At 39.1% G+C, this 25396-nt stretch overlaps 1 protein-coding gene and 1 long non-coding RNA gene across 3 annotated transcripts; one reads left to right on the top strand and one right to left on the bottom strand.

Annotated features, from left to right (window-relative positions):
- The first annotated feature begins 115 nt into the window (after nucleotides 1-115).
- On the top strand, nucleotides 116-834 carry LOC141439795 (uncharacterized). Its single transcript, XR_012452642.1, has 2 exons — nucleotides 116-394; nucleotides 632-834. It is a non-coding gene; the product is annotated as an uncharacterized lncRNA (long non-coding RNA).
- A 1644-nt stretch (nucleotides 835-2478) lies between these two features.
- LOC141439866 (uncharacterized) lies at nucleotides 2479-21830 on the bottom strand. Of its 2 annotated transcripts, XM_074104282.1 has the most exons (4): nucleotides 19309-19519; nucleotides 16700-16826; nucleotides 9427-9590; nucleotides 2479-4731 (listed from the first exon to the last, which is right to left on the bottom strand). In XM_074104282.1, the coding sequence occupies exons 1-4, from the start codon at nucleotides 19502-19504 to the stop codon at nucleotides 4592-4594; spliced, it is 627 nt and encodes a 208-aa protein (XP_073960383.1). In that variant the 5' UTR covers nucleotides 19505-19519; the 3' UTR covers nucleotides 2479-4591. The 2 variants fall into 2 exon arrangements, with proteins under 2 accessions (XP_073960383.1, XP_073960381.1); XM_074104280.1 differs by lacking the exons at nucleotides 2479-4731; nucleotides 9427-9590 and adding an exon at nucleotides 21723-21830 and having other exon boundaries at nucleotides 16175-16826; nucleotides 19309-19471.
- Nucleotides 21831-25396: the final 3566 nt, after the last annotated feature.

The following is a 25396-nucleotide window of genomic DNA, read 5'->3' as shown; positions in this document are numbered from 1 at the left end:
AAAAGCAGTAATTATTTTTTTAATTTTAAGGAAAGTAAATAAAAATCACTTATTCGTCCGCGCATTAATCGATTTTTAAAATGTCAAATCAAAGAGGTAGGAGATTACAATACAATAGAGTGCAGGCTGCTAGCTAAATGCCAAGCGCACCCGATTATTACTAATATTACTTTTTTGTATAAACAGCCCACAGGCAACAGAAATTGACCAATAGGCTGCAGTGCATTTGGCACTTACTTATTCGCAAGTTTAGAAGAATGAACTGACACATGATATTATAGCTTTGTTTTTGGTAAAACTGTGTAAAAAGTAGTGGTTCCATGCTGTGTGTACTTTGCTAATGCAAGTCTCGCATCGGTAACAAGGAAAACTGACAAAATATTAGCTTTCATAGGTACCTAAGTGGTATTTTTCGTGGAATTTTATTGATTTTCGATCTGAAAGCGTTCGTTCTGCTTATTATTTACAAATATAATTAGGTTACTGTTATAAATTTGATTAAAGAGCGCCAAGTACGTTATATTACATGTTATTTTTTCGTTATCATTATTTCTTCCCATAGGTTAGAATAGTGCGTCAAAATTGATAAGTATCGATAAACTGTCGATATTACATAAATATATTGTTTCAGATTTCCAGTAGTGGGTGATCCGGTTTGGCAAAAATGGGTGGAGTTTGTTGTTCGCGGTCTCAAAGATCGCAACTGGATTCCATGGTCTCGCCGGACGACCAGCGCTGACTCCAACCGAGAAGTCTGCATTTATGCCCATACGGGACCATTTCGGGCACACCACATAGTTTATGTCATTTTGTATTATACCTATTTTTACATTTTGTTATTGTTTTATTTTACCTATTGTTTGTGTATCTCTAATCTGGGGGCAACGGTAGTGCCACCGCCAAGTCGAACAATGAGCTTCTTGACAGAGTTCTAGACCACTAGACTTATTTTCTTCCTTTTAGTTTTTAAGGCAGTCGGGTTTTTTGATTTTTTAAATTTAATGTTTTTTATTTTATACTTTTTAATATTTCTGTGAAAATAGTAGATTAAAAGTATTATGACCCGTATATATTATGAATGGTTAATGACCCATTTGATTCAATTGCCATTATTTTTTTTTATTCCTCGCCATTTTTTTTTCGCAGGCGCCTTTACCCTAATACCTACATTTATGACATTTATGATCCAATGATACTCATATGATTCCAGCCGTTTAGGCTGCAGCGACCAAAGAAATGGACGGACATACATACACATACATACATACATACTTACATACATACATACATACGCTCGAAAAACATAACCCTCCTTCGGAAGTCGGGTACAAATAGATCATTCAGATATAGCCACACCTATAGTTCCAGTATTGCGTTCTGATGGCAATATCCGCATATGTGGTGATTTTTCGGTCACATTAAATAAAGTGTACACCACAGTATTTACTTTTACAATTTTTGTTGTTTATTTTTTACTTAAACACGATCAGAAAGTTGTCACAGTCATCAACTTTCATCTTTCATTAACTCTCTACGATTTTTAGAATATTGAACATAAAATCTTTGAAGTTATTTAGATAACTATCCACTACCACGAATTGAAGATGTATTTGCAATACTTCACGGCAGAGTGGAATTTACAAAACTCGATTTGTCACGAGCGTATTCTCAGTTGGAATTGGATGAATCAAAGTAAGTATCTCACTTGTATAAACACGCATTAAGGGTTGTTTCGTTTCAACCGGTTGGTATTTGGTTTATCCAATGCGCCTTTTATTTTTACCATGGAACAATTATTGAGCGACATAGAAGGCACTTGTATTTTCCTTGACGATATTTTGGTCACGGGTCCAACTAGAGAGATCTGGAACAGGTGTTGAGTAGGTTGCAAGAAGCAGGTTTACGACTGAAGCAAGATAAATGTGAAATATTTGAAGGGTCCGTGGAATATTTAGGGCTCCGTATTGATAACAATGGGTTGCATAAATCAAAGATAATTGAGGACGATTATTCCATCACTTTGTGTTGAATGGATCCTCAATCTTATATTTAGAACCCTTCAATAAAATGTTTGCAAACCTTGGAAATTTAGCTTTGGATAAAAACATCTGTAAATGCAATACGCATTTTCCCGAAATACTATAATATTTAGGGTCTCAGCTATTATTCGTTACTAAAAGGTTCTTGTATTAATAATATCTTCTAGTATTATATATTGCGAACACGTGGATGAAGTTTGATTAGAAATAAAATTAGATAATTATTTAAAAAAGATTATTATTGATGGATTGATGTAATAGGTCTAAAGCCACGAAATTAAAAAAAAGCTTGTTTTATATCATTTTAATTGTTGCAGCAAAAAAGTAATTCAGAAATTTTAATGTTAATGAGTTGTATAAAGCACAGAACGCAAAGTATTTCAATATACTTAATACATACTTATAATTTGAGTTAAAAAAATGTCAAAAAAACAAAAAAACAGTGACGCATTTAATCAGGTGACCTTAAATAAGAATGTTTGAATTAATTGACCTCATTCGGTACAATTTAAGTTATAATTATAAACTTAACTAATTATTTACCTACCTACCTACCTACCTACGTGTGATAGGATTTAACTGAAGGGGTCGCTACATCACAACATATTGTCGTTCCAATCATTTATTTAACTTTTGACAGATCACGCACGTAAAGTTTTACAATAATTTTCGTTACAATGTACTACAGAGAATACCGTACTTTATGGATGGGTACCGCCCACTTGGCTCGATTAAAACTTCTTCATGAATAAAATTGATTGTTAAAAGAAATCGAATCAGTAACGCATCAGTGCATCACTATTTTAATAAGTACTCGAGCTGTCAAAAGTACCTAACCTAGATATGGATAAAATGACGTTTCGATTGTTACCTAACCTAACCTAAGTAGTTGGACTAAGTATATCAGATATCAGGATCATAAAAATTAGAAAGGAAAAATTTTAGAGGTATATTTCGGGTATTTGTCGCTTCTCTCTTGTGGCCAAGATCTGCAAATTCCTTTTGGTCCAGACAGGACCGGCGAGTTGCGTAGGTACTCAGGGCATCAGCAGTTAGCTCTCCCTAAGACCGACCGTTAAGTAACTAACGTTTCATACAAATTACATTCACATTATCATGTTCAAAATAACTTATAACTTATGGATTGCGGAAATAGCAAACCTCAAGTGTAGTTTTCCAGCAAGCAAACCAATAAAAGATTTTTAATGTAGACCCTCTGTAGCCCATAGCACCACTTAAACTCCCATATCAGGATAATAGTATTTTATGCAACTGTATCGTTATTGGGGTCCTTAAAACACGAGAGTGGGTTTATGAAACGAGGCGTGCGTAGCCGAGTTTCATAATAGGGTCACATGAGTGTTTTAAGGCCTAATTACGTACAGTTGCATACAATATTTTATCTTTAACCATATATTAAATCCTCTATCATGTGTTCATGAACCATTACCTGCTGGTTAGAATGACCTGCATTAACGAGAACTAGGTAGGTATGTCTGCCCCACGAGCTGCGCCCGCTGCGCGCGCGACGACGTGCTGCTGCTGCACAATGACCATTACGATACGATACAGCCGTGTTCATAATAGAATCCAATCTCGTAATGCTGGTCATTACCTTTGGTTTTTGATTTATTATATGGGTGTAGATAAAGGTACGTACGTACGTACGTAAGTCTTGTATGATTTCCAATGAGGGCTATCGTTTTTTGTCTCACTAGATGGCGCACTGTTGCGTGAGGTTTTTAAGTATGGCTTTCAGCCTGTTATTGCGGGCGTGAAAACAAAGTTTAGATTAAAATCATATTTAATACACCTTAAAACCGTACTATAAAAATATCGAGCATGCCACGCCACAGTGTTGCATAGTCCCCGTTTTGTTCGGAAAAAAGGGAGGACAAAGGTTTCCGAAAGACAAAACTGTCTCAAAACACAGACATTCATTGCCCCGGAACGCATATTTGCCATAATTAATTTCAGATATTGCAAAATCCTCGGCTACTCTCATCCAGCTCTTGCCAGCTTGCTTGCGAGGATCGTGCTCAGTGGCGTGCCATGGGAGAGGCCTATGTCCAGCAGTGGACGAACATAGGCTGATGATGATGATGATGATGATGATTGCAAAATATTCACAAAATTATTCTAATTATAAATAAACCCGCGTAGCTCACCCAAAAACAATGAGATTTGACATTTCAGAGACCTCACGCAACACTAGCGCCTCTAGTGGCGAATTCATACGCGATAGCCCTCATTGCACGTAGAGACTGATCTTATTTTAAAGTAGAGGCAGAGTAAATTATCCTAACAGAGACAAAGATTCAATACAACGAAAGCATCGATGGCACCGTATACATTGCTACAAACACGTATATGTGCTGGCCTATCATCGACGAGCTCATATCGGTCAGGTTTGGGCAGTAGAAAATATCAGACACCAAGACTCAAAGCTTCTTATAGTATCTACACCTATCGAAGCGTCACGCTGTATGAATGTTTATCTTTGCGTTAACACCGGTAGAGTCGTTAAGCTATAAGTGGGTTGTGTTGCGGGATCAGCCAGCGTACTGGCGCACGATCTTGGCCCACTCCTGAGGAAAGTTCCGTTGCACGTAGGAGAGGGTCCGTTGGATCTGCTTCGTCTCCTGTGGACTGCATTGCGGACAGGCGCCGCGCAGCACCAGCGGAGCTAAAGCTGGAATAGAAAGAAATTAACAATGTACTCGTAATAACTACGATGGAGAATACGGAATAACATTTTGTACTATTATTATTATTAGAAGCATTACTATTGAGATGATTTTGAAAGGTTTCAAATTTTTGGTCGAAAACATACTTAACTCAGAAATATTATTTTCACCTCTTATAGGTACTCGTAAAGTTCGTGTTTATGCTGGATCTAGACGACATAAAATAACTTAAAGTACTTTTCGAAGCCATCGACTTGATATGAAGTCACAACATTTCGTGCCCCACAAGCCACGACTTGATATCCAAGACTTTGGTGAGGTTTTACAAGTTAACTCAAGTACTTTATATTTTTTAACTCTTGTAATTTGCATAGTTAAATCTTCGATTTACAAAATATATAGGTAAATCCGGTATCCATAACCGCTTTAAGAATGGCGGTAATAAACTAAACATTAAAGTCGGGTTTAAAATTCAGCCCCCAACGCCAATGGCTTGATTTGCAGTCCACTAGTGTTGTGCCCCCTCCCTTAGTTCATCATCATCATCCCAGCCTATATACGTCCCACTGCTGGGCACAGGCCTCCTCTCAGAACAAGAGGGCTTGGGCCATAGTTCCCACGCGGGCCCAGTGCGGATTGGGAACTTCACACGCACCATTGAATTTCTTCGCAGGTTTGTGCAGGTTTCCTCACGATGTTTTCCTTCACCGCAAAGCTCCCTTAGTTAACCACGATGTATACCACAATACAAGTAATATAATAATAATAATAATATTTATTTTAAAACTCAAGGCTTCATATTAACAAGACACAATAATGCACATATTACTAATTATATCTGCCCAATGTAACGTACACTGTCTGTGTACGTGTGTGTGTGTCTGTCTGTGGCACTGTAGCTCTTAAACGGGTGGACCGATTTGAATGCGGTTTTTAGGGTTCCCTAGCCAAAATGGCAAAAACGGAACCCTTATAGTTTCACCATGTCTGTCTGTCTGTCTGACCGTCCGCGGCTTTGCTCAGGGACTATCAATGTTAAACAAGGTATGCGCCGAGCCGACAAAATGGAACAAAAAAAAATGTGTGTGTGTGTGTGTGTGTGTGTGCGTGTGTGTGTTTGAGTGTCTGCTTGTCTGTCTGTCTGTGTGTATGTCTTTGGCACGTCTGTTTTACTTTTTGTAGTTGCCAACCTTAGCGCTCCGCACAGCTGTAGGTATAAATTTCAGGAATACGGCCAAGTCAGTCTACTGCCTGTTAGGCTGTTACTTGTATTGTGACGATACCTTGGTCTACGCGGGAGTCGATTGCTGCTGATGTAGGTATAGTCTAGAGCCTTCTACGCACAAGCGAGGACCGCGGGGGGAGGCTCCCAGGGAGTCCCTTCCAGGGAGTCTGGTATTAAGTTTTGAGATGTCCCCTAGTCCACAAAAAAACTTGGCCATAGTCAAAGCTGATCCCAGTTTTTACTTAACTGTAGGTAAAATAATATAACAAGAATAATGTAATAATATATCTAAATATTATCGCGTCGTGTCGCCACCGTTCGATATCAAGTATTACAAACATTCTGCTTATCTATCTTCTTATTGCATTGCACACTGGTTGGCCCTAATGTTTGCACAAAATCTAAAGACCCATACGCCAATGACTGCAAATCAAGTCTATCTAAAACGTCAAAATGTAACTACTTAGTGTTGTACTATGTTAGCTTGTCCTTGCACTATAAATTAAGGGTTTTACTTTAAAATCTACACTGACATTATAAATGACAAAGCATGTCTGTCCGTCTGTTACCTCCTCATGATTAGAACGCAAAACCGATTTAGATTAATACTTATCAATAATCTTTTTTTGACCATGATATATTTATCGACATGGACTTTTGGTTTGGATTCCTTATGGTTGACGGGTTGTTTACGTGCAATTTGTTGCTTGGCGTGGGTGGCACGCTATTGTTTTTTTAACGTGGCTGCGAATCTACGTCGTAAGCAAGGTGATCAGGTCAGGTGTCAACAGCCACAAACATAAAAGTTTCTATATATTTTTTTAATAATTTTATTTAAGTATATAAAACTAAAAATCTATCAAATCAAAACACTAAAAATCAATCAATAAAACTAAATATTTATATTTATATAGCAATGCATGAAAATAAAAGGTACCTACATACATAGCTGGGCACCGTTAATCAAACGGTAAACATAGTTAATCGATAATCCGCTACTAAAAAAGTTAACTTCGTTAAAGCGTTACATTTCAGAATAATAGTATCAGTTTTCATGAAAGATACTCTAAACCAGGGGTGCCCAACTACTGATGAAACCCTGTGCGATCTACCAATTACATATTTCTTGAAATGTTAAATGAAACAGCATAGTTCAGTATTTATATTTTATGCGTTGCCACGATCAACTGGACTAATAGTCGCGATCGACCGGTTGGCCACCCCTGCTCTAAACACATCTTACAAACCGTATTTTATAATAAAAATAAAAATTCTAGGATTTAATGAAAGACTGAATGTACGAACATTGAATGCTCGACATTCTTATCGATAGTTATGGTCAAAGCCCTAACTGATTTTACGTTATTGTCTATGTGTAACGTACAAATGTCATGTCCAGACAAGAAGTTTTATACTGTGTGAATGAAAATTACTGCTGTGTTTAGGAACTCTGTTTGTATGCGTGTGTACGAAAATTGTGCTTTATTCATTATTTTGTAAAATTGCATAATGCGGGAGTGCATCGCCCCTCCCCCCGCGAGTTTAGAAAGAAAAATGGTTAGCAACCCGTGAGCGATACCATCTCCTATTAGTAGAATAGGTACTCAAAGGGCGCGGCGGGTGGGTATCTTTGGTAATTTGGTAATTGTAGGCACCAAATTAACGATTAACGGACTTAGGGACATTTAACAGAAGTTAACGAGTCCGTTACAAGTTAATCCGTTAGTCGAAATGTTAACTTCGTTAATTAACGATTAACGGATTAACGAGTTAATGCCCAGCTAGCTATGTCTACATAGAAAGTGAACACATAGTAGTGTTTTTTTTTTTTTTTTTTATTGTACTGGATAGCAAACGAGCAAGTGGGTCTCCTGATGGTAAGAGATCACCACCGCCCATAAACATCTGCAACCTAGAGGCCTAAGATGGAATACCTCAAGTGTCAGCAATTTCCTCTAAATCAAAGCGAAAAGCAGGCAGAGTGTGAAACTCGAGCATTGATCCCATTTTTTCCCTCGACGTACCGGCTCGGGTTGCTATATATATATATATATATGAACACCTCGGGTAAAATGGCTCGTTTTATGCTCTCGTTGTACAAGCTATTATACGTGCTATTATATTACTCTATACTCTCCTAATGTCATTTATCGGCTTTAATTGTTTTTAGATTGGTTGGAATTGTCTTTCAAGATGTTTGAGTACCAATAGCTAATGAAGCATTTAGTGTTAACCACAGGTGTTTACTGCGTTAATTATAATAGGTGTACCTATCTACCATTGACATCTATGTACATGCCGTAAGGTACATAGATGTCGATGCTATCTACAGAGGTTTTATCACTCAATTACCGAATTACCTCTAAATGCATTTTTGCTTTGTCATAGGATTTTAAGATTGGCACTTCGCCAATGGATGACCTCACGACACAGCTTTATCCTCACAGCAGTCTTTACCTACTAGCAAGAATTATTAAATTAAAACACACGAGTTTTTTTATTCAGGCGGTTCGTGCTGCTGAAAATTTGGTCGCCGAAAAATTTCCAACATGAACGATTGTTTGCCTTTTGTAGTGTAAGTTTTCGGTTACAAAATAAGTCTCGATCGCGTTCGCGTTTAAATCTTAATTTATATGGAAACACGAACAGCGCCTCTAGCGGAACGTTTGCGATGTTCGTGTTTCCCTACAAATTGAGATTTTAACGCGAACGCGATCAAAACGTATTTTGTAACCGAAAACTTACACTAAGGGCACTGCATCCAATTGTGGCTTGCTTCATCACTCTATGTCGTCTCTGTTTCGTACGACAAAAAAAGACGGAATCAAATTTATTATTAGTCACATAAAATAGGCTATTAAACAGAACTTTGTCCTTACTGTCCCTCTTACAAACTCTAAATTATATCCATGTTTATTCTTATACTGTCCAGAGTGTCCAGGCCACTCGGTTGTAGAACTCTCTGCCGCGCCGATTGCTTAGGGAGCACTATCTGTCATCATGCGTATGAATGGTATACTTAGTTTTTCATATGTTGTTATGTATCTACATATAATACCTATCTACGAGTACTTATGTGTATTATATACTTAGCTATAAGTAGTTTTATGTATTCTTGATATTGCTCTAATCTACTGTAAATTGCACCACCTCCTAAAATGTATTCCTTCCTTTCTGTCTATTATAAAGGTTGCCTCGAAGAAATCGTTTTGAAGCGATAAGGCCGCCTATTGCTTACCTTGGTAAATCTCCGTATACCTGTGTTTTCTGTACTGCTTACTATGTTTTGGTGTGCTGTATTAAAGTTTTTCACTGGGCATCTACTATTACTAGATGTCAGAGTAAGCGGAGAACTACTAAATAATAGAATTATCTCACTTTCCTAGCCTCGTTCACGCGGTGCTGTTCTGTATTTATTTGGTCTCTATGGTTTTTTCCTCGGAAATCTTTGGGGGATGTGCTTAGAATGACTTACTTTTAAGCCTCTTCCCGATAGGGTCGCAAGGTGCCTCTCCGAGCGCGCATTTGAGTTGTCGCGCGATAAATCTTTTGTCGTTGAGGGCATCCTCAAGCGTGGTGTCCGAAACGGCCGGCCGCCCCTGCTGCGCCTGTGCCGCCGTTGCCAGCACTACCAGCACACACAATGACAGGAACATCTGGAATAGACGGACGAATATTATAAATAAAGTTCACCTGTCACAAGGGGTTGTCGCTCTCCTGCAAAATGTTTAATTGAAAAGGTCACGGCCCGGCCCCGACTACGTGGAACTGGCGGCGCCGTGAGCGTTTACTCTGTTCATTGCCCGACCGAGATGCTAGCCGAGCTGTGGTTAGGGACTGGCCACATTTGCACGGCATGACGTTCTCACGTTAAATGGCGAAGCACCTCAGTGCGGCACGCTGCCCGTCCTACAGAAATACGGTGCCGAGCGTTGTTGAGCGGATGTTGGTACTTATAACTAACCTCTCTTGGCGACACAGAGGCGCCACGCCATTTCACGTTAATCACACCTCTTCATGATGTAGACAGGCCCTTATCTACCCCGTTTCACATTGCAATGAACAGAGAAAATCCCTCGTCATGCCGCCGCCGCGGTCGCCCGTTGTTGTGACCGGGCCGTAACAGTACCCTTAGTGTAAATTTTTGGTTACAAAATACGTCTCTATCGCGTTCGTGTTAAAATCTCAATTTATATGGAAACACGAACAGCGCCTCTAGCGGAACGTTTGCGATAGAGATTTTAACGCGAACGTGATCGAGACGTATTTTGTAACCGAAAACTTACACTAATGGTACAGAGTGTCACTAGATGTCAACCCGTTAAGTAATGGAATAGTATCATCGATTCCTTCCATTACAAGTTTTTTTTTTGTATAATTCCCGTTACTTTTCCTTATACGTGTATCTTCCCCGAACTGCGGGTTATCTAAGCTACGAGTAATTAGCCAAACTTATGGGCTAGTTTAATAATTAAGTTAAACCAAAGGACAACCTTTGCGTGGCGAAGTCGTTAGTATAATACGCACCTTCATAATCGTTAGAAAGATAATAGTCATCATTACCTCACTTATTATTGGACGATCCATTCGGTTGTTACAACAAACTATCGAGGGTTAGTCAATCGATGACGAATCTGAGACAAATTGGTTTCAAAGTAAACCTTGCGCGATTTAGAAAATTACCATTCTCAAATCGTTCGCCAAGGGCATTTTCACTCTCGATTATTGTTATTCATATACATACCTACAGTACAGCTAAATGGAATTAATGATCAACGTGACATAATGGTGCTACACATCCGTCAGCCGTGTTGAGTTGCGCCAGTTGCCGATGTACCCATCTATTCACCAAGTGCCGTTCCATTTCATTACGTACCTACTAAATAACAGCCTTAACAGCTTAGCACAAGCACCCGGCGCACTTTCACATCACACCGCTTATTTTCAAGCCTAACGACTATTTCCTGCCAATTTTCCGTCAATACCCTTATCGATTTTCGTTATTTTATTACACTTATAAATTTTATTTTGTAAAATAAAAGGTGGCTCTATCAATCGCTTTTCATATGTTTTGATAAGCAAGTAGAACAATCCAAAAATGGAACTGCATTACCCGTACTGTCGTACACAGAGGTTTTATGGTAGACTTTGTATCTCTAAAATCGATCATCAGGTTTTAAAAACTGAGAGCCAAACACTTGTTCAATCATTTGTGTTAGGTACTGTACTACGACACAATCGGCATGGACGTGCCCAGAACTTTAATCAAGCATGGAGTAATCGATGCGCCTCCAAATATGATCGAGAGCTGGATGTTCCTCGCTGGGTTTTTTTTTGCAGACTAAGGACAAACAATGTTTTTCTGCAAATTGTCCGAATGATTGACGCGCAAGTCAAACCGGTTTTAAAAATTGATTTTAAGTTTCAACGGGGGAGCTCTACATTGACACGAACGAAAACATCATGGTAGTTTAAACAATGTCTTGACTGACTTGAAAAGCATATGTTAGGAACCGTTAGGCTCGAGCAAACTACCATAGAAAGATTTACATTTGAAAGAGGAAACGTTAAGCGCCAATGTTTTCTGGCCTAACTTTTCCTTGACCTAAACTGAGCAACCTTAGCTCTGCGTAACTACTTTGGTGCCGGAATTACGCCTAAAATGGGCCTTTAGAGCGTTTACTACGAGTTAAGGTTCTTGGTGTTTGCCTTCGCACGATTATCTCGGAGTGGCTACCGTTCTTCGCCACCGCAACTTGCCAACCTTGAATTTTAACTGCATCCTTTTTGTCATGCATACAATTATGCGTATAACGAAAAAGAGGAACCGAAATGATATAAAATCTCGTTTAAAATTCATCATCAGCGTCATCAGCGATGATTTAACAAAATTGCCGTCCTTCGCCTAGTTTTCTCATCAATAATATATGATAATTATGGTAATTATTATAGTACGTGTCACCGGTCACGGATAGTTTAGTACTTACAAGATAACATAATTTAATTTTATATGTTCTAGAAACTTAATCAAGTTTATTGATTTAGCTTTTTTGCGAGTAACAATAGGTAGGACGTACAATTGATGAAACTAGAATCGCGTATCTTTGGAACCTTTTTACAATCAATTCACAATATCTCTATGTATATTATATACCTACTCGTACCTGTGTTTTCTGTACTGCTTACTGTGTTGGCGTGCAATAAAGAGTTATTGTATTGTATTGTAATAGGATCTTCGGCAGATGCACAGACGAAACTATAAAAATTGGACTACCTATTTACCACAAAATATAAAATAATGCAAACAACATGCTACGATGTTAGACATGGTGAAGGGTTGAGTTATTCTGAAGATGAGCTCTGGTTGAGTTCAAAACGCGTCAGTGTAGTGTGGTGGGAGTGATATATCGGTTTGTGCGATTTGTGTGTGTTCTTACAGTGGTGGAGGAATTTCATAACCACACATTTCTTGTATAAACGTAGCTAAGTATCATAAATAAGATCGTGGGTAAGTAAAGTACTGTAATTGTTTCAGTTCATTAATATGGACCTCCGCAATGTAACGCCTGATTCAATAAATTACTGTATTGTTTTGTTCTTTTTGCGGAAAAGAAAAGGAAAAGAGCTACAGCAAATTTTTAACTAAGGGATGGGGAAGTTCCCGTTACGCACTTCCGGTTAAACTATCTTGAGTACTTACGGAAAGCATTAGAGCGTATCTAGTTCCGGAAGTCCGCCTTATCATTACTTAAGTCGTTAATCAGCGATTAAGTTTCCGAGAACTATCGTTAAAGGTACCTAAGTCAAAGAACGAAAGGCCCCTGAGTCAAAGAAACATGACATGTTTGTTTAGTTTACTCAAACAATCGTAGCGACTTTGTCAGGGTAATTCCTTTCGTTCCCCGAACTTATAAATAGTTCTTGCGGGTCTATGGGTTACGTGAGCGAGGAGCTTAGCGTGCGCCCGCGTCGGTCGATTGGTTACGTCAGCCAGCGTGGAACTCGGAAACAATCCCCAAATATTAAATAACACTTAACTGCAGCCCAACCGGGTCAAGCGGTGTGGCGCGGAATAAGTGGGACGCGACACGCATTGTCAGTCGTTAGTAGAATATCTAAGGCACGTTACTATAGGGGGCTACTACGGAATACGAAAATCGGAGTTCGTATCGTACTGTCTCTCTCACTGTCGTATTAAATAATATTATAATATTAGCGTCAGCGGGACGACAAGATACGAAGTTCGTATTTTGCACTTCGTTGTAGGACCTGGGCTCCGCGGCTGAAGGCGGCTGTCGCCTTAGTTTTTTTTTTATGGAATAGAAGACAAACTAGCAGTCGGTTCACTAATGTTAAGTGATTGATTACCGTCGCCCATAGACATTCGCAGCACCATCAGGACTGCAGATGCGTTGCCGGCTTTGCAAGAAATGGTACACTCGGCTTTTGAAGGTATAGCCATATCGTAGTAAGTCAAACTGTTCCATAAATTGCATGTGCAAGGTAAAAAGGAACGCCTGAACCACACGGTGGATAACCGCCACCCATCAAGATGATGTTGATGGAAGCTACTTTTACGCCGAGTAATGCGGTGATGGAATTTAACAGCCGGGATCAGCACGAAGAGTTCATCGAAGCACTCCCCGTTGTAGACCGTAAAGAGGGAATTAGAGGGTCAAGTTTCCCAGAGAGTATTGGAGAGGAGGAGGAGGAGGCATTTTAATATAGCTGACCTGACAAAATAATAATAATAATAATTATCATCATCATATCAGCCGTATAACATCCATTGTTGGACATAACATAGGCCTCCCCCATAGGCCCTAGTTGCTTCGGTTGGAAGCAGCCTGCGCTTTTAACCAGGTCATTCGTCATCATTTCATTGGTGGTCATCCTACGCTGCTCTTGCAGTGGCAAGACCGCATCGTTCTCCGTGCTATACGACGACGTGACTTCAAAAAAAGGAGGAGGTTATCTATTCGGTTGTATTTTTTTTTATGTTTGTTACCTCAGAACTCCGTCATTTATGAACCGATTTGAATTTTTTTTTGCGTTCGTCTTGGAATGCTTTCAATTAGGTCCCATAAGCACCAAATCAGGATCTGATGATTGGATCTTTAGGAAATCGAGGGAACTCTTCAAATGTTGTAGGGATACCAATGGTAATTTTGATATAAGTATTTAGTATTAACTCGTGCATTTGCTCTTAAAAATTATCATTTGGTGAAGTGGAACTGATGATGAGGACCACAGTTGACCATCGGAGTTACTACTCAATAACAAGTATTTCATGGGTTGAATTTCAATTACTTTGATACAGTTGCTATGATAAGCAATTTATGCTCCTCGTAATGCATATGGTGAAGTGAAACACCAGGACTCCTCAATAAAGAAAATCTGCATCGGAAAAAGCAAGCAAAAGTAAAAGGTGACGAGCAGTTGACAAGAAACGATTGTATCTTAGATTATTTACACTAAAAAGAGTGAAAAAAAATTATAACAAGAAATTGAACCGACTACAAAAACCATGAAAATAATTTTCTACCAGTCTGAAGTCGGTGCCTCAGCACGAGTCAGCAGGAGTGAACCTATAGTCGCCTAACTCACCTACGCACTACATATTGGGCTTCAATCACTCCTGCTGGCTCGTGCTGAGGCACCGACTTCAGACTGGTAGAAAATTATTTTCATGTTTTATGTAGTCGGTTCAATTTTTTTTTTTTTTTTATTATGCCTAGTCTAAAAGTTACGACTGCAACAGGCGCCAATAAAATATTTTAACGAGGTTGCATACTATTTCGATAATTTAATACTGGCCGGTTTGCTGTCACTGTGTGATTTCCTTCTAAAACCGTCAAAATGGACTGACAAATACAAATCATGAGTGTAGAGTTAGAAATGAACTAGAATTACTGACTTAGCAAAACACACGAATATCTTTAAAAATAATGAAGGTATCAAAAAATTAATGCAATCAACTACCTACTTAACTTAAAATGAAAAAATATATTTGGGGTATCTGAGGTTTTCAGTTATTTAATTAACACCTTGTATGTAGGTAAAAAATTTAAGCAAATGACCCTTTGTATGCTACTTCTCTCTTTGTTAGAAATATCATGGGAATATTGACACCAATTGACCTCAAACTAAGCAAAACTTGTATTATGGATTAGGCAACGGATTAACATACTTATATAGATAAATACATACTTAAATACATATTAAACATCTAAGACTTGAATACAAACATTCGTATTATTCCTATGAATAAATATCTGCCCCGGCCGGGGATCGAACCCGGGGCCTCAAGCTTCGTAGTCAGGTCTAACCTAACCTAACCACTTGGCCATCCGGTTTGTCTAATATGCAACGTTCCTACTAGGTACATACAACAGGTCATTTACTTAAGTTTTTCACCTGTAATCCCTAAAAACACTAGACTATCACGGTATCTTATGACTGACCAAATGACGTATCTAATTTAGTAATTATACACATCAATTTTTCCAGCTGTAGAGCTGGTATTACTTAAATTACTACTGGCATTACTTCTCATTAAAGGGTTTGCCAGAGGGCACAATTCACTGCAGCAAAAGTGCCTTCACTACTATAGTCTATTATTGTATATGTTAGGTACTTTCTTTGTGTCACCTTTTCAACTTCAAATGAGTACAACTTTATGTTAATGTTAGTGTTAGGTCATTCGTATATTTCCAGTCTTTCTTGGTACCTACGTAACGACATGAACACTTTAATAATTGTAATTATGTGTAAGACGAGCACACCTCATATTTAAACAGTGTATACTCGTACGTATAACCGAGCGTCCTTTCCTCACACTAATAAACACTAAGTCAGATTTTCCTCGAAAGCTCAAAACTGGTCGCTGCAGGAAAACGGATGCGAGAGAAAATGCAATATGCAACTCACCTGCATTTTACCGCTTGCTGGTTCGCACCACTTTTACTTTTACAAGCTTTGGCGACCGAATGACCCGGATATGGTTTTGATTAATATATTTTCGATGGACGCGGGTGTCGGGTGGTTGGTTCCACGGTTGGGTCGAGAGTGCTGGAGTGAACAGTGGTGTAACCTCTTACTTAACTCGCGGATCCCCTCTCTTCTCCCGCTGCACTCGGCCACTCGGCTTGCCTAACACCACCCAACTACGCCGACCGTCGACGTGCGACGCTAGCGTGCAGCGTACTCAATGAAACGGTGAACGTTTTGCAGTTTGTTTTATTTACAAATGGTATAAAATGCTTGATTATACATATTACATTTCTAGGGTTAAGTATGTTGAAAGTTAGATACACATTTTTATTACAGAGGTTTTAATACCTTGCGATTGTGTGCGTCATTTGATGAAGGTTCTTGTGTAATCTCAGAATAGAGTATTTTGCAGTTTTGATACTGCAGTAATACATATTGGACAGTACAATATTTGTGTGACTACGATGTTAATATAAAAGCAAGAATATAAATTAAAAAATACTTATTCGTACTTCAAATATACTTAGTAAGGAGCAATTTTATTTGACTCTCCCCGGGATACTACGGCAACATTCAGTGTCAGACATGGACCGTTATATACGAGTATTGTTATTTTGTACTGCAACTTATTGAATAAATTATCTTATCTTATATAAGCCTTATTATTTTACTTAAATATTTATGAATATGCAAAAGTCTATTTAAGATAATCTGTGAACCATTTCCCTACAAGCTGCTTTATATTTCAACCGTACTGGCGAACGATCTTAGCCCACTCCCACGGGTAGTTTCGTTGTATGAACGCAAGCGTGCGTCGGATCTGCCTCGTCTCCTGCGCCGAGCACTGCGGGCATGCGCCGCGCAGCACCAGCGGCGCCAGCGCTGAAACAAGCAGCCAATCAGAACTGGAATCAGACGTCTTAAGCTTGCCCACGGAGCAAACAACACGATTCTACGATGTAGGGAAAGTGTAAGTAAACGTTGGTCCCACTGAAAAGCGAGTAAAAAATAGAGTACCAGTTGGAAGTCGGTGCCTCAGCTCAGCACGAGCTAGCTAAACTAGAGATTTCCTACCGACCTTTAGTTTACCTTACCTGGTCTATAATATAAACCACTATGCATCTATTATCTATTATTCCTGCTGGCTCGTGCTTGCAGGCACCGACTTCAAACTGCAGGTAGAAAATTATTTTCATGTATTTTTTGATTCTATTTAATTATTTTTTATTAAATTGATTACGGCTTCGGGTGACCAGAGGGTTGGCTTTTTCTTAGCACAAAGATTAAGCATTGCCATACAGCGTGGTAATGCTGCCAGCCTTCTGGGCACCTTACCACCTGGCAGTGATTTTGGGCAACTTTTTTATTTATAATTTTAGTTTGTTTGTAGTTTTAGTTACAGAAAATGGTTACCTACCATTATTTTTATATTTTTTTGTTTAAGTACCTATTATAGCAGGGTGGCAAAGAGCAAGTAGATTACCCAATTGGTACGGTCGGTTCCCTAACTTTTGTATCCACTTTTTCATCATGATGATGATGATGATCTGATCCGGCCGATTTCGGCCATGGTTTGAGCTTCAACTCCGTCAGTGTCGCTCATGCGCTCGCCAGTGACACGTACTTAACCAATCTTCTTAGAGAAGATCCTTCCATCATGCGGGCACGTGAGCACACCGTTGTCATAAGTATAAGAGATAGCAGCAGATGGTTGGGCTTTCAGATTATCGCGTTTGGTATCTATATCACAGCGCCGTCTCAGTGCAAAGTTGTGGACTTTGGCCTTCACCTGAGCTCTCCACTCTTGTCAATTAGCTTTTTAGGGTTCCGGAGCCAAAATGGCAAAAACGGAACCCTTATAGTTTCGCCATGTCTGTCTGTCTGTCCGTCCGCGGCTTTGCTCAGGAACTATCAATGCTAGAAAGCTGTAATTTTGCACGGATATATAAGTATACTATGCCAACAAAATGGTACAATAAAAAATTCAAAAAAAAAATTTTTTTTAGGGTGCCTCCCATAGACGTAAAGTGGGGGTGTTATATTTTCTCATCCAACCCTATAGTGTGGGGTATCGATGGATAGGTCTTTTAAAACCATTAGGGGGTTGCTATAACGATTTTTCGATTCAGTGATATGTATGCGAAATATTCAACTTTAAAGTGCAAATTTTCATTAAAATCTAGCGCCCCCCTACCTCTAAAATCTAAACCGGAGGGTGGAAACCTATTTTGCCCTATTGCCCTATTTTGGGCGTGTCCGACACGCTCTTGGCCGGTTTTTATACTAGTTGCATAGAAAAGTAGATACACGTTAGGGCACCGACTGTACCACCGTATGGTGAGTGCATCAGATGATATCATAGATAGAAACACTTAAAATTCACTTATCAATATCATCCCATTAATATTATAAATGCAAAAATTTCTAAGTAAGTCTGTTTCTTTGTTACCTTATCACGTCTAAACCGCTAAACCGATTCAAAAGAAATTTGGTAAGAATTACAGATAGTTTGAGTCCCGGGGAAGGACTAAGGATAGTTTTAATCCCCGAAAATTTTCTAATTCCCGCAGGATAGCTATAAACGAATTCTACGCGGACGGAGTCGCGGGCCGCAGCTAGTTCGTCAACAAGGAAAAAGCGCGTTTAAAATGCATATTATGCAAGTGCTTGCAATATGTACAAGAATTGGAGTACACGGATGTTAGAGTAGCATACACGATTACGATCAAATCCGGCTGCTTATATTTAGGCTTGCATGGGGTTATTCTACTGTTTCATACATAATTGATGATCGCAGCAATGACGTTGTGGTGACTGTTAACAGGCAGAGTGACATGCCTTCAGAACTCCGGGATTTTCATTTAGAGCAAAAATGTTCCAAAAGCTATTTATTCAGTTAATTTAGTTACACGATGTTTTAAGGGATGGGGTATAAAAAAAATGGACCACTCCTGGCAACATTCAGAATCATAATTTGCAAGCTTTTCTGAGTTCAAAACTATTCACAGAATGCGGACCTCTAATTTTGCATACACAAATCCCTCCAGAACCCGCTTTTATATTGCTTTCTATATAACCTATGAACCAATTATCGAAAACATTTCACCTGAAAAATCCATTCGTTACGAAACTTTAAAGATACGTTCAACGAACTAACATAATTACTGCTCACCTGCGATCTTTGTTATAGCTACTTTTATGCATGAAATGTGTGTTCATGCGGTTCCTCCACCTCCACGCCGCCCCGGTCGCCCCCCCCTTAAGCTGGCGCTGTAAATGGGACACCCGATATGCGCGGAAATCGCGGAATTCTTTTCTTTCCCGTCCGCAGTTCTCGACTCTACAAGTCTACATGTGCACTTACTCCGGAGCCGGCGGCCGACGGGGTCGCAGGGCCCCTCGGCGAGCGCGCACCGCAGATGCCGCTGCATGGTGCCGCGGCTGGCCAGGGTCTGCTCCAGCTGCGCGTCCGACATCTGCGGCACGCCCAGCACGGCGCCCGCCAGACACAAACACAGGAGAGCTACCTGCAACAACAACGGAACAAATAATATTTTCATCTCTCCTGTTCGGAAAGTTTAATTTTCAGGGGTAGATAGCCGGGTGGAAAATTGCGTCTTCATCTCTAGGGTGGAAAGTAATTTTTTTAAATTTTTCGATTAGCCACGGAGTCGAAGATAATTGAGTTACTAGAGGCGAATTCGCCACTAGAGGCGCTAGTGTAGCGTGAGGTCTCCGAAATGCCAAATCTCATAGTTTTTGGGTGAGCTACGCGGGTTTAGGTATTTATAATTAGAATAATTTTGTGAATATTTTGCAATATCTGAAATTAATTATGGCAAATATGCGTTCCGGGGCAATGAATGTCTGTGTTTTGAGACAGTTTTGTCTTTCGGAAACCTTTGTCCTCCCTTTTTTCCGAACAAAACGGGGACTGTGCAACACTGTGGCATGCTCGATATTTTTATAGTACGGTTTTAAGGTGTATTAAATATGATTTTAATCTAAACTTTGTTTTCACGCCCGCAATAACAGACTTTGAAAGCCATACTTAAAAACCTCACGCAACAGTGCGCCATCTAGTGAGACAAAAAACGATAGCCCTCATTGAATCAGGCGTTACTTTGCGGAGATCCATATCAATGAAGTGAAACAATTACTTTGCTCACCCGCGACCTTCTGATAGCTACGTTTATGCAACAAATGTGTCAATCTATTCGTGACAAAGTACCAAATAGCAAAAAGAAATTTAAATTTAAAAAGTTGTATGTCACGAAATGGTCCCAAATCAGCAAAAGTGATTTGTGCTTACAGTGTGGAGGTGGAGGAACTGCATGAACACACATTTCTTGCGCAAACGTAGCTATCATAAGGGAACGGGTGAGCAAAGTAATTGTTTCAGTTCAACGAACAAATACAACACCTTGATAACTTTGTACCTATGTGACACTCAGTAGAACCCTGTGGAGAGAGAGATACGAGACTTTTGATTTCATATTTTTTAAATGCTGTTGCAGTCAGCATTTGCCGCACTTACCGAAAAAAAATCTCAATAATTCGTAAAAACTCGTTTTTACCGAGTGTGACATAAACTCGTTTTACCGATTGTCACATTTGGAACAGGGTATAGGTATATAGTAAGATCAATTTTGAAATGAGATTAATTGAGCCATTTATGAGAACGTGGTTTTGATTCTCGTGTCGAGCCACTTCTGACGGATATGGGAGATTTTTTCGCGTTTGTTAGTGCAATATAATAAAAAAAAAACTATTGATAGTGCAATATAACAAAAATGCAAATTACATCAAATTCAAAATCAGTAGGCAATACACAGCGGTTCAGGGAGCGACGGATCTACGATTTGTTATTACGATTTTCAAAGTAGGTGTGTAGGTAGGTGTGACGCTTGTGTGACGCGTCATTTATGGATAGCCTCTTCCTATTGTTCATTGATCTTTTTGTCTAGGTAGGACCTGTAAGTCACATATTGACCTCAAATAGAAAAATGTTTTTAAACTAATTACGAGTATGGCCACTCTAAAACCACCAAAGCGGATTATGGGAGAGTTTGAATGACTTATTAATTTAATTTTACTTTAAAATAATTAAGTCAGTCTGTTGTACTTGTACATTTGGGCATTTTGCGCTTGTTAAGGAATTAAATCGTTAAATAGAAACCTACCGACGGCACTGGTGAAAAATTCAACGTACCTAGGTAGTAAAACTTACTTTCTTTCTGCACCGTACAAAATGAAGGTGAATTCGCAGAATTAAAATAAAAGTAAATCCTTATCCAAACTAGACCCTGATTGTGCTCAATTGGTTAAACCACATTAAACTAAATTATCCGGTTGCCGTTATGTATGAGAGACCTCTCTTAGCTTTATTAAAACTTATCAAAAGTTCTACTTAAAAACATCTATGCCACACTATATACTCGCAGTTGAAAGAAGATTAATACTGACTGAATTAAATAACTAATCTTGAACGGTTTCCATACTGGAGCACTTTGGTAGGACTACATAGATATAAGATATATCAATTTAAACAAACGTGGAAAAACTAAAACCAAATAAACAATAGTAAAGAGCATAGTGTCTTTGGCTCTTGGTGCTCTTGGTGACTCAACCCAAAAAAAACGTGGGACATAAACGTAAATCAGGTAAGTACATAAAGGGTCAAATGCTCTTAATGCTCTTACCTGTAGCAATGTGAACTGATATGTAACTTTCTCAAGTTTTCTCCCTATACAAAAATGAAATTGAGAATTGTGTTACCTGCATGGTTCCAGTAACACCTCGGTAGACACGAACTCTTAACGAACACTATTATAGTTTGGTAACGTCTGGACAACGACCGCCGACCGACTGAGCACAATCATTGTGTTAAGTCCCGGAGAGCACTCCCCTCTTTGTCAGCAGATTAGGACGTGAGGGCTCCCTAGCGATAAGGAGTTTAGGATGAATTTTCGACAATACTCCAACAGCTTTGAAATCAATTTGAATTCAATAGCCACATGTTCCGGGTCGAAATTTCATACAAGGACGTAAAATGACCACATGTACAGCGTACAGCGGTTCAATTTGGGTCCTTATTTCCCGAAAATAGTTATCCGGGCTATCCCATTGACACGCTAACGTTTAATTTAACCAACTTGTACTATTACTTATTCTGTGACTTAACTGTAGCTGAAGTAGAGCTTTCATCTCCGTCTCAAAATAAACTCTATCATAATAATATAAAAAATGCAGCGGTTTTTTGCTTATTGATACTTATTTATTATTTCGTCACGGGATTCTAAACACATACTCGTAGTCCATAAGCACGCCAAAAGTACCTACCTACTACTGAAAGGGGATCAAAATACTGAGAAGATTTTAACCTCAATAGATTAACTAACACGTGAAAAATCAAAGCTTGCATAAAAGCATACTTCCATACTTTACCATTTCTTATACTTAAAGCATCAATCAATCGATATTTTTCTCCTTTACTCTTCAAAATTAACCACGATGACGATGGGCCAAAAATAACAGACTACTTTAGATACTCGTATACTAAGGCGATTTTTGAACACAACACCGCAACACACGAGGACGAAGGACTATGACGGTTACGATTTCGCACGATGGGTGCTGTGCTGTGACGGGCGTTTTCTGTCCACTGCGCGTGCTGCTGGCAGCCCCTCAGTGGCGAGTCTCTGTCGCGCAATGAACTAGGTACAGTCACCAGCATTATTATCTGCCACAGCCGAGCGTGCAAAAATATCTGACACGTCCTTCCGGCCCTAGAAAAAGAGTCGTATCAGATATTTATGCACGCTTGTTGTGTCAGATATCGGTGCTGGTGACTGTACAACACACTGAAGACGCCTCACCCACCACGCCGTAGGTCGCGCGCTACGAGTCGCGCGGGATTATTCGCAGTAAGTAGGTACAAGTTGTTTGTGTTGTAAGTTCCTTTTGGCAGTACTAAAAAGGATTTTGTATTGTGTACGGAATCTTCCAAGTTTAGATATATTTTATACCTTAGCCTACTATTTTACCTTATTTACTCTGAAACTACTACTAATTCTCTCAATCTTAGCCGTTATTGTTAATTTAATATAGGTACTTTCACCATTCTGAATTTTTTCAAATTTTTCCACCCAGCAGTTTAGATTTTAGAGGGGGAGGGGGCTCGATTTTCATGAAAATTTGCACTTGAAAGTTGAATATTTCACAAGCAGATCAAAAAATCGAAATCGAAAAATCGTCTTAGCCACCCCCCCCCCTTGGTTTTAAAAGACCTATCTAACGCTACCCCACACTACGAGTATAGTTACTTAGTCGAGAAAAAAAATCACCCCACTTTACGTCTATGGGAGGTACCTAAAAAAATTGTTTTTGTTTTTTTTATTTTACTACTTTGTCGGCGTGACTGATATGTATATTCATGCCAAATTACAGCTTTTTAGTACTAACGGTCTCAGAGCTTAGCCGCGGACAGACAGACAGACAGACGGACAGACATGGCGAAACTATAAGGGTTCCTAGTTGACTACGGAACCCTAAAAAGGAGAATTATTAGTATGAAAATAAAGGAACTACTGTGAAAGCCCGAGCCATTTTAAGTAACATTTTTACACAATGCCTAAGTACTTCGATAGTAAAAAGTCTGTAGGTATGAATTAGTTGACCATCATAGTTCAATGTAAAGAGAAACCTTATCGCCGTTTTAAAACGGAACCCTTATAGGGTTATATTTTATACAGCATTTTGTCGTCTGTCTGTCCGTCAGTTAAGCCCCTTGTCTCAGGAAAGCGTGGAGGTATCAAGCTGAAATATCTAATATCAGGTACAGTCAAGGGCAAAGATATGCACTTAACATTAAGGCCGTGTATACATATTTTTGCAACATATCTTTGCCCTTGACTGTACCTACCCAGATCTGCTTCACTTTAGAGCGTAAAATAATCGAACTTCTAAGTTAACGCAAAACGGTAATTTCAGTTGTCCTAGAAACTTGAAATTTGGAAAAAAAGGTAGCCCTTATAGCACAACTAATAAGAAAAGTGCAGTAGCATAGGTAACCAAAGGCCCTGTGGCAAAAAATAAACTAGGGTCCCAACTAAACTATTTAAAATCGTTTGTCCAGATTTGCCATTTAATTGTTTGTAAGTCAAAAGTCCGAGGGGCCCCCTGAGCTTTGGGGCCCCGGGGCTTTGCCCCGTCTAGCCCTCCGGTAGCCAAGGGCGTCGCCAGCCGCATAAGTTGATATGGAGAATGAGAAAACTATGAATTATAGGTATTTGTTGGAATTGGTGAATTCATTCGAGTTTCGGTTTTGACGTACTTAGGTACAGGAATGTTCGATCAAGCAAGTCAAGTCAAAGACTTAGGACTGGTTTGGTTGCATTACATTTGGCAGCTTTTTTAGAATCTCTAGGGAGGGGCAGCTGCGTAGTTGCTGCAAAGTTGTACGGAACCCTCGGTGCACAAATCCGACTCGCACTTGGTTGTTTTTTGTACGGGTATAGTATGAGTAATCCCACACAGTCATTCGGAACTGGAAACAATTGGGCTACATGGAAAACCAGTCATTAAAATTACGATAAGTAGGTAGGTCGTTTGTTGTACAGTCGAGTTCATAAACTTGTGAGCAAAAATTTGATCAAAAATATCTGAAGACGCTTCTATGCCGTTAACAATAGAGTCGGGTTCAGATATTTTTGGTCAAATGTTTGCTCACAAGTATATGAACTCGACTGCCACGCAACAAGTGTAGCTCTGCTGTCCTAAATTGATTTGATTATTCGATTGTTTCCTGGAACTGTGAGTTGTTTTAGTTAAGGACTTTACTTACAATTGTTTTTCACGTCATCCGAACGCCCATTTTACACGAGCTTATCAGGGATTGAGTTGCAAACAATCGTGAAGTGATAATTAATTCTGTATCAGGTCATTAAAATACATATTATTTTTGTAATGTATTATATATGTTTGCATAAAATTGCTGAGCTAGGCAATTGTAATTATTATCAAATCATCGACAGAAACGATAGAGCTAATACATATTATACATCCAAAAACTTAATTGAAATAATATGATGTTGATGTTATGCCGTTTAAGATATTCAAAAAACCGGCCAAGAGCGAGTCGGACTCGCGCACGAAGGGTTCCGTACCAAAAAAGCGCGCTAGAACAGGAAAGACTTTCTTGTTACCCGACTGCCCGAAGGAGGGTTATTAACAAATACTAATACTAACTTCCTGGCGGAAGCTGCCCCACGCTTTTACAATCAAATATTATAATTAAAAGCACATAGTTTACACTTCGGCCCAAAAATAGAGACAAATTGATCTATCCATAATTTATTTCTTGTTTTTACGTGCATTTATAAAAGCGTGTTTGTCTAGTGTTTTTTAAACTATTAATTTATTTTATACTTTTTGGTCTTTGATAACGAAAT

This window comes from Choristoneura fumiferana, chromosome 21 (assembly GCF_025370935.1).
Source record: "Choristoneura fumiferana chromosome 21, NRCan_CFum_1, whole genome shotgun sequence".
Lineage (NCBI taxonomy): Eukaryota > Metazoa > Arthropoda > Insecta > Lepidoptera > Tortricidae > Choristoneura > Choristoneura fumiferana.
This window is presented reverse-complemented; position numbering and strand designations above follow the sequence as displayed.